Genomic DNA, 13,524 nt, shown 5'->3' with positions numbered 1-13,524 from the left:
AAGCTCATTTAGCGAGAGCGATGGTGAAATGATGTGAGCTCAGTGGAAGTCGAAACAGCAGGCGTGATTTCCAATTTTTAGCCCTCTGGAGGTCTCATGAAGTGTCCGTGACTAGGTGTGCCCACTTAGTAATGTCAGTGATGTGATGGGTCTCGCCCACACACATTTCACCCTGCACACAGGCCTTGTTTCAGTGCACCTTATATTAGAAGGGTGGGGGGGGTGGGGGGGGGGGGCAGTTTATGTCAGATCATGTGTGCTGGAGGAAAAGCAATCCAGTTTATGGCCCTTCCGTATTACCCGATTGATCATTCGCTAATGCTCATCTTCACCTGACACCAAACCAGCTCCCCTTGGTCATAACAAATATGTTTAAACCATTATATAACAGTGCAAATCCCCTGAACATCAGCCATACTTCTCTGTTTATAACCAAAAAAAGCATAACTAAAATAATGTGGTTCACAAAAGTTTGCTGTTACCTTCATCAGCTTGAAAAGAATAACAGTCAGAAACTGTTTTATTTTCTATTTTTCTGTTTGAATATACAACGTGTGCTCTATTTGCAAGCCAAAAAGTTCCAGGAGCCCCTTTGACCATGCCAAGACATATGTTTATTTATCCTCAAAATGTCCACATCTCCCTCTGTGAACTGACCAAATACTGGTGCCAAGCTCTTAGCACTGTGCCAGGCATATTTTTAATGTCTGGTAAACACTGTCCTCTAGCGCTCACACTCATACACTCTCGCACACGCACACACAAACATGCACGGCACCGGATTATGCTCCCTTGTTGTCAATGCCAAAAAAACAGGACTTTTTGAGGAGTTAGATTTTACAGCATCTCTTTTAAAAAACCTACTGATGTTAATGCTTATTAAAGTACACTATCTGTTCAAAATCTACCACCAATCATTTTCTATGTGGAAGTGTTGCTTGTCGAATTGGTGGATTTTTAGAATAAAACTTGTTGTGCCTCCATGGAGTAATAGCTCCAATTGCACATAAATGTCTGTAACCATGTTTTTTTTTTTTTTATCAGCTACCCTCAGATGGCTTTTAGCAGGCTGGTATACTCTGCCTAGTGAGGCAAGTCACAATCACAGAGTGAGCAGCAATAAAAAGGAAGTGATGGCATATCACTCCTCCTCCAAAATTACCTGATCAATCATTTACTAATGCTTTCTAAGCAGCTGATTTCAACTGTCAACACAAGGTCAGGGTGTCCTGCTCCTCGAGATGACAGGAGGCGATGTGAATCTCGACGTCGGCAAAGCAGATTCGCAATCAGCCTGTCAACCGGCACTTGAAAGCCCGCTGGATATTAGAGATGTAAACGGTACATAATGGTGCCATTATAATTGTGCTCATCCTGTTCAGCCTTTGATGGCGATGTCTTTTCTCTGTGATTCGACACCATCTGGCTAAATCAGCGTAGGCGGGAGAAGCAGAGCCAGGAGTAGTTAGGACGACCAGTCTTTGGTTAGGATGCAATCATTATCTTTGGCTGGTGACACATCCCATTCGTTACGACTCAAAGTTGAGTTTTTTTTTTGGGTTCGGGAGCGCCAATTACTGTTCATCAAATCTTACATCCATTTACGAAGTAATGCCTCTCCTTTCAGATCTCGGAATATTAAATGTATGTAGTGGAACGTGTCCAATACGCATCTGACATGTTTCACCGAAGGACACCGGGTGCTTTGTGTGGCAGAGGCAGTGAACTTTAAGGGCATGCATTGTGACATTGTGTGCTGATATCTGCAAACAGTTCTGTTGGGTGAGTTGACCAAACAAACAGAGCAGGTCACACAGACCTTGTAAACATCTGTCTCTTTCAGTCGAAACACTCCAAAAAGGTCATTTATGATCCAGTTTGCTGAATCCGAAGCTCAGTCACAGCATTCAGCATTTTGACAATCAAAGGGGATATTTAGAGAATAACAGGACCTGTTAACAAAGAACGTTTGGTTGCCAAATTGGCTGGTAGAGTAGAAAAACCTGCCAGCCGCGTTCAGATTGTGTTCTGTGCAGTTTCCACTCCATCTCTTACATATTGTAAGGAGGAATGGAATTGGCAATTTTAATGTGCAAATGCTTCCTTTTTTCTTTTTTTTGGGGGAAAAGGCAAAGAGTGCTATAAACTCAGCATCAGACAAAGTTGACACTTAATTAAAAAACAAGCGATTTTTTTCCTTGGTTCTGGATTTCCAGGGATTTCATCAGCACTGCTCATCACTGTCTATCATAACAATATTTTGTGATATTTATTGATGAGCTCAGATTACACCTCAGTTAGTATAATACCGTATATCAATCATTTCGGTTCTAAATTATACATCATGACAAGGCCTATTGAAACTTTAATCCAGCTGCTCTTTAATCTTTCGTAATGCATTAATAAGCAGAAACTGCATTTGGTGGAGACTCATTAAATGTTGTTATGGCTGCTCTGCATTGTAATCGTGGGTTACACACAGTTTCAACACAACATTTGGATTCATATTGATAGAATGAGAGCAAAAGAACAGAACTTGCTGAAACAAGCTTTAGTAAATCAATTACGAAGATAAAATATTTTGGTACAGAAGCATGAATTTACACAATATTCTATCAAAAGAGGATGTTCAAATATTAACATGCTTTATAATGAATAAATCAGGACCTTTACAGGTTATTTCCAAACTGATGACATCTGACGGATTACTGATGCATCTTTTATGATTCCCACTTTCATCACGGTGGTGAGATTTTGGTTGCAGCACTTCGAAGAGAGGCATCTGGCTCCCATCTGGGCTTTGTTGTCTCTCTGCTGCACAAAACATATTTTGAAAAAGCAATCAAAAACTGCACAGCTCTTTGCTTGTTTTTACACATCTGCTTTGCATAGAAATCTGTCAACACAATCCACACAAACACATTCTAGAGAATCTATAAAAAGACACAGACATTTAGTATGAACATCCAATTAAGCTTAATCATACTGGTTTCATGTAGCTCACATGTTTTCATGCAGGTCCAAAGTTGTCTATTGTTGAGTTGTCATGTTGAAACTCCTGGAAACAGGCGGCAGTGGAAATGGAATAGACCGGCGGTAGACTGTATACTAATGACGAGACGGAAGAAATGACACAATCATATAAATACCGCAGTCAATACAGGTTTTCCATAAAAAATAGTGAATGTTTCCTCCAATACCTCTGGGAATTTAATCTTCACATCAATGCTGTCTGCTGAGGATTCAATAACTGATGCAGAAATCTCCTGCCTAGGATTTCTCTCATGTTTCTGGTAGAAGTTAAGAAGGAGAGCCACACCTGGAATGTAGCGTTCAAATCTGGGAGAGATAACACATTTTTTTTTTTTTAAAAGCAGTATATGTGACATAACTGTAAACACAGAACATGTTCACACCTTGCTCTGTAAAGCAAAGTAAGTGAATCAAAGTCATTCTTCAGCTCAATCTCCTCTTCCTCCTCACATTGTCTGTTCCTTGACACACGCTTCAACTTGATTCCTCTGAGGCTCACCTTTTGCAAACCTCTTTCACGTTCTCTGGGATCCTGGTCCAGTGTATTTTGGCCTTGATTGTCGGCCTGGCGCCAGGCAGATGTGCAGTTGCAGATATTATTGACATTTCGTAGGACTGACATTCAGCTCCCCATCTAATGTTTGCCTAGACCAAAGACAGGAGATCAATCATGATGGGAGCCTCTACAAACAAAAGACTTGGCTTCAGCCTCGGTAGGCAATATAATAAAACAAAGAACTATGACTTTTAATGCATTTATAACAGTGTAGTTTACCAGATTTATTCGGCTATATTTGCAGTATGCAAATGTACCCACGTGACATGCAGTTAAGAGGAACCTTAACATACATAAAGAGAAGAGACGTTGCACACATTAAATATGTCAGATGGGATAACTTTGGTGAAAGAGTGTATTTTGAGGACTGTATGGTAATATGTGTTGTTGGTTCATGTTTTTTAAAGGATAAGGCTAGTTTTAGTCTTCTCAGGGAAATTGCTGGTATATTATGATAATATAGTGTTATTTGTTAAATGTCCTTACCTTTGTCTCGACACGGGGCTTCACACTGGTGTCGATGCACATCTTCCAGTTGGTGTCTTCTCCAACCTGGGACACAATCAGTTGGGCATTTCTCATTTTGTCTTCGGGTGTGTTGTAGAAGACTGCATTGTAACCCTCGGGCTTGTTGTTGCCACTCATGGCAAAGGCATTGACATTGAACACAGCTTGTGTTGAATTTCTGCCCTATTGAATGAGATAGAAAGCAGTCTAGTTGTTTGTTATGGGTTTGTGTACGTCATGTCCAACATATGCAGATAATTGATTTCATGTATGGACATAAAAAAACTGTATCTGTGTAATTTTTCTGGATTGATGGAATCATGAATCATTAGCACAGCTGAAAGATTTTACATGATGACACTGCTCAGTGCACACTATGCATATTGTTTTTTGCAGTGACACACATTCTGGGTCACTCTCTGTGGTGCGTGTTTAGCATACTTCCATTAAGTTGTGATGGCTGTGATGAGATCCCGTGTCGCTGGAGGCGGAATCAGAGGACAGACCTACTTGCTGGGTGGCTTCCTGTAAACAAAAATGAAACAACAGGAGAATTGGGATGGATAAAACATCGTAGCAGGTGCACAGATAATAACATATCAAGGGTAGCCAAATACCTTGGAAAGCCTCCCCAGAGTCTCAAGCAGTTGGCGTGTGCTGTCTGGAAGGTTGCTCGGGCCAACATTAACCTCAAAGTGGATTTTGTCAACAGCTTTGTTTGCCTGGGCTGATAAAACTGCACAGGTTACATTTAGCAAAGAGTAAAGAAAGAAATGTAGACAGGCTGACGCAATAGCATAGCGAAATATTATTTTACTTTCGTAATCATGCAAAACCCCAAAAATGATTAATAAAAAAACAGCAATTAAAGTGTAACTTAAAACCCGCTCAAAATCTTGTTTTTGCTGACCTCCAGTGGTTTAACTTGCTGTCGTGATGTAAACATGTACTCCAGGGTGTGTCAGTACACGGTGACATCACTCTTGCTAAATAACTGCTAAATATTGCTAAATATTTGTTATGTTCTCGTGGCCATATATAAGGATGTTATTGTGGATAGCACAGTACTGTATGATGCGACATGCTGGACCTGTTGTGCATACCTGGTACTACTTTGAATGCCATGTGGGTGTATCCCAGGAAATAGTACAGGGGGTATTCCTCATGATAATAATCTCTCCTTAGCTTATACTCCACACACAGACCAGCTCCATAAATGTTACTCTCAGCACACATTTGGTCTCTTCGTTGAAAGGTGTTTGCTGTCAGGAGCTGTTGGATTGGTTGAAAATCACAAAGACATCAATCTACTTTGAGTTCTGTAAAGATTAAATAGTTCAACTCTAACAACAATCTGCCAACGGTTTTTGACTGTACCTGATCTGACTCAGGTCTCACTGGGGGGCCCATGTCGACGACTTTGTCATTGGAGTCAAAATAGTTTGGTATTATTGGAGACCTTTTAGCCGAATCTGGCTCTTCAATGTTCCTGGTGACTGCGTACACATCGGAGCTGTTTGTTGGAAAGGAAAATAAGAACTTCTGGACTTGGCACATTGGCTGCATGGTTAGAGGAGCAGTGTGTAGGATTAAAGGGGATTAATTGGCAGGAATTGAATATATTTTCATAACTTTGTTTTCATTAGTATAGTGACCTGAAACTAAGAATCATTGTGTTTTCGTTTCCTTAGAATGAACCGTTTATATCTATATACGGAGCGGGCCCTCTTCATGGAGTCCACTGTGTTGCGCCTTCATGTTTCTACAGTAGCCCAGAATGGACAAACAAAACACAGGTTTCAGCCATGACCTGTCATGTTTTTATGATACCTGAAGGCCACCGTAGTTCTTTAACACGCTTGGAAAGGGAGCGATGAGAGGAGGGGTATTCAGTTGGTTGGAATTTGCAATTTCACCGCTCGATGCCACTAAGTCTTACACACTGCTCCTTTAACAGCACAATTGTACAACATAACCACTATTCTATTACTAGGTGCCGTTGATTTGGATTCTTAGTGTCACGATTGGATTCAGTTGAACTTCATTTTGACGTTGGTTCGTGAGTCAATAAATAGGTATGGGGCACTCTTTTCTTTTACTCCAGGGCAGTGCAAGACAGACCATTCATTCATGTTTTCGGTCTGCTGAGTAGAAGAAATTGTTGCTCTACTTTGCTAGCGCAGAACAGTCCCGCCATTTTGTTGGGGAGGAGGAGCCATGATGTTATGATTGACGTATGAAAATTGAGCTTTGGAATTTGGAACTAATTCAAAATCATGAATCTAATGTGGAACCACGTAGTCCCACGCACCGTATTGCTAGCATCATCTAGTGACTAGTGGATAAGTGAAGGAGTGGAGCGTGAGCTTGGACCCGGTGCTGGATTCAACCTCAGACAGAAATGATACATACCTGACTGAAACGAGATCAAACTCTTTTTTGCATGGAGTGAAGTCGAGTGCAAACTTCTTTGCTGCGACGTTGATCTTGGCAGAAAACTTCCACGGGATTACAAGAGGTGCTTTGGCTTTAAACTCGGAACCGCATTGGAACAGCTCTGTGTTGATTCCGTAGAAAACCCATAAATCCTTTGTAAAACTAATAAAGAAAAGGTTAATTCAGTGGTTGTAATGCCACAGAATGAATATAGAAAGAAAGCAGTTTGGTTTGCTTTCTATGATAATTGATAAACATGATGAAAGTGTGTGTTCTTTTAATTAAATTAAATATTTTACCCAATAAAACCATCAGTCTCCAGTGAAATGTCAGAAGTAAACAGTTGTCCAAGACGGTCAGTCAGTGGTGGATTTACTGCGACTGTGGCTATGTAAGAAAAAATGACTTTATTAATGGTTAAGATCAAATAACATAACTTGTTTTAGTCAATAATCAATACTAATATGGTTTGCAAGGTGTTGTATGCTGTAGGATTTGACTCCTTACCATTTACAGTGATTGCACTGATGGACTTATAATATTTGCTTATCTCCAGCGGGAAACCCAGGATGGTAGCTTGGAAGTAGCGAACCTCAAGGATTAAGAAAGCCTTTGTCCAATGCCATGACACTCCCCTCTGTAGATTCCCAATCGCGGCCCACATAGAACTCCCTTTCTCTGCATATTGACTGGCGACCTACAGGTAGGATCGCAGGAGAACAGCACGTAACAGGCTTTGTACACGCATGGTCTGTTTTGTTGACTGAGCGGTCTCTCACTTATTCTCTCACCTTGATAATGTTCTTGATGGTCTCTTTGTTGAGATCAGCAAAGAACCACTCTTGTCCGGAGGCCCGTGAATAGGCAGTCAGGACGGGCTTATCGTCGGGCAGAATTTCCCAGTTGTGAAGCTGAAAATGATAGAGCACAATGGTCACCCAAACAAACAAAGCTGACACATTAAAGTACAGTTATGATGCTGCCGTTATACTCACCACATTGAGAATAGCCTGAAAGTCACTGAAACTAAGGTCTCCTTTAAAACCAGGGATGTGGTTACCAAACAACGCACTGAGTCCGTCAGCCCGGATACCCAACTGCGGCATAAAGAGAAGAGATGATTACTGTTCGACACTTGATCTTCAATGAAATCGTTAATGCAAAACAATGTACCTCCATTAGCTCCAGAATTCTACCAATGAAATAGAATTTTCCTTTCATCATGATTTCTGTAGGAAAGAAGCTCGTTGCACTTCTCAGCATGAAGACTTCTGTGGCTGTACCAATTAGGAAATCATCTGTATCGTGGAAAAAAACAAATTGTCAAGTAACGGTTTCAGGGAAATCCAAGAGTCTATATTTGAGCATACCATTAAACCAGTCCATGTGCATTGCTTTGCTGTAGTGATAGCTGAGACGGCCATATCTAGGGGCCAGGATTTTCACGGCTACATTGCAGGCAGTTGAGCTATTTTAGAGAACACAAAAAAATGAATGTTGAAAGCTGGAGAACATCGGAGATGATGGGACTCAAACAATTACACCCAAGTGGTTATTATTGCATTGTTTTACTCACAGGAAGTGGTTGTTTGGAGTACTGGATCTGGAAAGGCTTTTCAAGTAGGAGTATGCAAAACTAATAACATGGAGGTCTTTTTCGTCCTGTAGATGTACAGTCACTATGGACACCACAGCCATTGATGGTTTAGTGTCAAACAGGATCATGAATGCCAGCATGCGAATCTCAGTGGGAAGTTTCTTCTGCAGGAACAGACTCATGGTAATGTCTTGGACCTGAAAACACAAGTATTATAATGATTAGGAGTTCAGAAAGATTGCAGATCAACCGCCCACTGTTCTGATTTTCTGTTCACATTTTTTGACGATGAACTTTAACAAGGCTTAATGTTGCATGTTATATATAGTTACACTGTGAGGGTCTCTGGCAGCTATGAGTCTCATAGACTGCACAGCGGCACTCAGCACATGAGGTGACAGATCCACAGGCGTGGCAGCAACTCCGGGGAGGAAGCGCATGATGGTTTTGATGCTGCCTGGATGCCCTGCGTTCCCCAGAGCTTTCAGAGCGAGGACCATGTCGGTCTGGTTGCCATTCCTCAGACTTTCCACGGCCATGTCCAGCAGTGGCTAGAACAGATGTTCAACACGTTGTTGACTACAATATGATTTTTCCTCACAAATAATGTGTTGATGCTACCAGACAGCCTTCTGGTTCTCATCACATAGCAAATGAAATTATGGTACAAAGCGAAGTGATTTGATTACCTGAACAACAGCCACGGGACAAGGTGTATAATAGGCACAGTGCTTGTAAACCAGAGAGCCATAGGAAAGCACCACAGTATTCCACAAATAGACATTGGATTTAGAGAAGGGCATGTTCAAGAACATCTGTAAAAAAGAGACAAACATTTAGAGATGAACTGGTATCACTCTGTGGTATTGTCATAGGCGGATAATGAGACAATGGACCCCTGGGCACAGACATGCAAAAGGCAACACCACCTCTCCTACAGGAGCAGGACACAAAGACCATACAGATGTTTAGCCTCTTTTTGACATTTGGTGTCTCTTTGTAGTCATTACGCATCTCTCTCTCTCTCTCGCAAGCAATTTCTCTGTCTTTAGCATTAACTCACTTTAGCCATCTCAACCAGATCAGGAATAGCCTGGAGATGGTTGAATGCCACCACCAGGGTTTGCAGAGCTTCATTTGCAGACACATCTCCAGCCTGGAACCTCGTTTCGAAAAACTTCAGGATTCTGGCATCGCTGACTTCAACAATCGCGTCCAAAAACCAACGTCTAATTATTAGTGAAAGGGGAGAAAATGGACAAATCAGACAGTACTAAAGATAAGAATTTTCCGTAGTAAAGAGAGAAAAATGAAAAGATAAAAGTGTGAAGGACAAGTTCAGATGTCACTTTTAATTGCACTTGTACAGCATGAAATACAAGGTGTGGATTAAGACCTTAATCTTAACGATTGAGGAAAGCAGGCCTGTCAGTCATCACCTTTCTGTCACCATGCCTCACATGATAATAAATCATTCATCGATGGTAATGTGCCAGACTAAATCCCTTCTGAACTAAGTGGGAGGATGCTCTTCAATTAGCTATTCACTTGAGTGAATCACTATCAGATTTGAGAGATGGCCATGGACTATTTTTGTTCCTCTAATACTATAATGAAAAGCTTGGGTTAAAGGTTATCTACGAAAGAATTTCCCTTTCAAATGTACAAAGACACGCTGAATGAAATCATGTTTGAATTAATACCTTTCTGGGTAAAGTCATGTTTGAGTAACTGAAATAATTTTGTCAAGGTTAGTGAAGGATCACATGTCTGAGCTCCATTGCACCACCACAGCATGACCTTGTGCTGTGCTGCATGGTCTTCACAATACTTCCTGGACTGAAAATTGTTATTCCTCACTTTGTAAAAATGACTTCATATGGATATGATCTGGGCTGCTTTACATTTTTCTCAAATCATTAATAATCACATATGAATGTAATCCGCAGGACATTTGGTTGTGCAAAAGAAAGCGAGAGGGCAGTCCGTTTCAAGGACCCAAAGACTTTTTAAAATATTATCCAGATATGAAAATATAACAAAATTGGCCTTTTCATATATGTTTTGAATTTCCATTTGACATCTGAAATTTATATTATATTCTCAATCCATGAAGTGCTTATTGAATCCCTGTTTGCGTCTTTGTTATCCATCACTGGTGAACCACTAACCAAGTACTCACCTTTGCTCCTCATTTCCTGCAAATTGCTTCCACAAAACTTCTAAGCCTTCATAAGGCATCACTCGCAGGAGTTGATACAGCTTCATAGTGTCCTCAGATGTTGCGCTGTCAATCTGGTAACGATTGACCTCCGCCAGATGCTTGATCAACTCAGCAGCCTGTAGAGAGGAACAGACATGACGATTCCCTGATTAGTGTTCGTATGCCACTCTAGAATTATGTCATCTGTGCACAAATTATTCAATTTCCTTGGATCGACTTTACTTTATAAGAAATCGTTGATTTTTATTTCATAATAAATAGGAATTTCACTGCTCTCGTTTAATTGTTTCCTGTTATTTCTATATTTATTTTGAATTAACTTTGTGTGTGTTTTTTTATCGGGCTTCCTGCGGCTTTCTGGAGATATTTTAAAAAATGTTGTAGCAGCAGTGTATCCTTATTACCTTTGTGACTGGGTCGTCCAGGTTCTGCATCAGCATGGGGACATTGGCTTCTGCATTGGCAAACTGAAAAACAAGGTTCCCCCTGCTTTGCATTGACCCAAGCGTGATGGCTGTCGCTGTGTCATTCACGCCGAGCAGCACCAGTTCGTTCCTGCAGGTTATGTAAAGCAGATGATTTGTATGGCAGACAATTATTGTGGATGAGCGGGCGTAATGTGCAGATATTTCCTTCTCTTACTCGGCTTCCATCTTGAAGTTGCCGCCCTTCACGTTGAAGGGACTGAAGTGCTGTTGCTCCAGGCCACGAGCCGAGGTAATGAGACCTCCGTCTGCTGTTGGCTTGACTGTGTAAACACATCTCACGGTCGAAACGATAGATTCGCCTCTCTAGATTGGAGGAAACACACAAACAAAAGTAGCACCGACTTTGGTCTGTTTCATTTCTAGCTGTAGAACAAGAAGCAGATGAGACAAACGGACCCTTTTGGCGTCTTCGTCGAGCACAGCGGTGGCCATTCCTCGGTAGATGGCTGCTTTCTCCCTGCAGTTATTGACATCCACGACCTGAGTGATGGTCATGTCCTTTGTTTCCGCGTTTACTTCAGTAGCATAATGACTCTGACAATTTCCATGGATGCCAGCCTACAAACAGAATCAAACATTATTGCATTTGTTCTATTTATTTTCTATTTATACTGCAGAGATGAGCTTATTTGTCAGAAGTGACTTACCTCTTCAAGCTCATAGATTATCTGTGTGGTCTTCACGGTCACTTGGAACAAACCCAGTATCCCTCTCACAATGTTGACAATAGTGTCAGAAATCTCAATAGAGGTGCGGATGTTACTAACGTGTCCACTGACGTAGTCAAACACGAAGGGTTTGCTGAGCTGGGAAGCGATACGCTGGGTGAGCTTTAGGGAGGCGTTAAAACTGCTTCTTCCCTGGACGCCGTTGAAATCTTCAAAGGCAAAATCTGAAACCTTTAAACCAGAGATGAAAAAAAAAGTTGCATTGCTCATATGCCACATTCTCAAGTATTTGTAGCGAGTCAACAGGAAATCTCTCTAATTCTCTATGTCAGATAAAACACAGGTGACATTTGTAAACCACCATCAAAAGGACAAGAATTATAAATGCACAGCCATCTGTTGGTGTGCAAACATATTTATTAGGTGGCTTTACAAAGAACTCTACATTATTTACGCAACGAAAAGTTATTTTCCAACAGATGTTAATTAAATTGGCCTCCAAAGAATTAATGAGATCTCAATAAATGATAAATGAAGCATTTATTTAACTTGATTGATGAATCAGACATGAATCAGGGCTAATTGAGCTGTCATTGTTTTTGCTACTCAGTAACAGGTTTAAACAGCATATTCTGAGAAAGTTTGCGTTACACTCTATTGTCACTCTCACCTGAAGGATGAACGTTTTCTCCGACGCACCGACAATCTTGATCGTGCATGAGATTCTCGTAGCAGACTCAGCAAGGTTCGATATGCCGAGTCCAAAATTCACGGCTCCCGCATATTTGTACTCGTATGTTTTCTTCGTGTTCAGGCCGAGCTCTGGAATCATTTTCCAACATGAAATGTCATTTCACTCCTTCCTTACGGAACGTTTTGGGAAAATATTATTTTCTAATTTTATGACGATGAATAAAAAGACTCACCATAATGGACACTTTGACTTGCTAAAGGAAAAAAAAATCAAAACATAGCATCACCACCTTTGTGAATATATCAGCACATTGTTGATTGTCATTATTTATGATCTACAATAAAAAAAACTCAACAATCAACAGTAGATTTGTAAAGAAAATCAAAAAACAAAACAAAACATCCATGTGAACTAAATACGACAAAAACAGATCAATGGCAAAAACAAAATTCACCTTACTCTATACGTGATCATAACTCACCTCTAAAAGTCTTTCACGATTGACCAAATGCAAGTAGATTCATACATTTCCTTTCCTGATATCCATTTTTAAAAGCATATTTATCATTGAATGGTGAAATAAATCCCAATTGCAAAAATGTATTCAATCAACCTCAGGATTATCAGTCATTTGCAAAATGAAGTAAAAGAATTACGAGGCTGGAATTTGAAATCTTTCTACAAGGAAATTAAGATGAATGAATCAATGAAAACTTACTGGCCAGAGCCACAAGGCAGCAGAGGAGGAGGCCCCGCATGTTGAAACCGAGGAGATGAAGGCACTATTTCAGATTTGTCCTGTGTATATATATACCAGGGAGTGGAAACTGGTTTCAGTGAGAGCTTGTGATCAGGACAGAGGTCTGGGTTAGAAGTAAACACACGCTATCTGCAATAGAGCCATGTTGACCTGCGACATTGTCACAGTGACACGAGTAATATGTGTTAGGCAACCGTTTCTTATGTGTATTTGTATAAGTATGTAGCATTAATCAATGTCCCACACCGCAGCATTGATCGCCAAAGCCAGAAATGAATAAGCTATTGTGATAGTTCTGCTGAATTTCTAACTTTTTGATGGAGTTTTATAATTTCTGTCGTGCTTCTTCCTCACATCAACACGGAACCAGTGGTGGAAGAAGTATTCAGATCCTTTAAAAGTAATAATATCACAAAGTGAAAGCGCCCAACTACAAGAAAAAGTCCTTCATTCAAAACCTTACTTCAGTATTATGAGTAATATCAGCTTAAAGTATCAACAGTAAAAGTACTTTTACTGCGCAGTAAAAGTACTTTTACTGCGCAGTAAGATGCTCAGTGT

At 40.6% G+C, this 13,524-nt stretch overlaps 1 protein-coding gene across 1 annotated transcript; it reads right to left on the bottom strand.

Annotated features, from left to right (window-relative positions):
• Positions 1-2,430: 2,430 nt before the first annotated feature.
• vtg3 (vitellogenin 3, phosvitinless) lies at positions 2,431-12,961 on the bottom strand (the record flags this gene model as incomplete). Its single annotated transcript, XM_079158604.1, has 28 exons — positions 2,431-2,814; positions 3,005-3,108; positions 3,201-3,339; positions 3,533-3,678; positions 4,076-4,279; positions 4,538-4,621; positions 4,714-4,823; positions 5,200-5,368; positions 5,474-5,609; positions 6,509-6,694; positions 6,832-6,919; positions 7,040-7,229; positions 7,324-7,443; positions 7,528-7,629; positions 7,706-7,830; positions 7,903-8,000; positions 8,109-8,326; positions 8,462-8,680; positions 8,819-8,944; positions 9,193-9,358; positions 10,312-10,469; positions 10,758-10,908; positions 10,996-11,144; positions 11,238-11,399; positions 11,489-11,740; positions 12,180-12,331; positions 12,436-12,456; positions 12,922-12,961. The coding sequence occupies 27 exons, from the start codon at positions 12,959-12,961 to the stop codon at positions 3,031-3,033; spliced, it is 3,789 nt and encodes a 1,262-aa protein (XP_079014730.1). The 3' UTR covers positions 2,431-2,814; positions 3,005-3,030.
• Between the last annotated feature and the right edge of the window lie 563 nt (positions 12,962-13,524).

This window comes from Pholis gunnellus (genome assembly GCF_910591455.1).
Source record: "Pholis gunnellus genome assembly, chromosome: 4".
NCBI lineage: Eukaryota > Metazoa > Chordata > Actinopteri > Perciformes > Pholidae > Pholis > Pholis gunnellus.
This window is presented reverse-complemented; position numbering and strand designations above follow the sequence as displayed.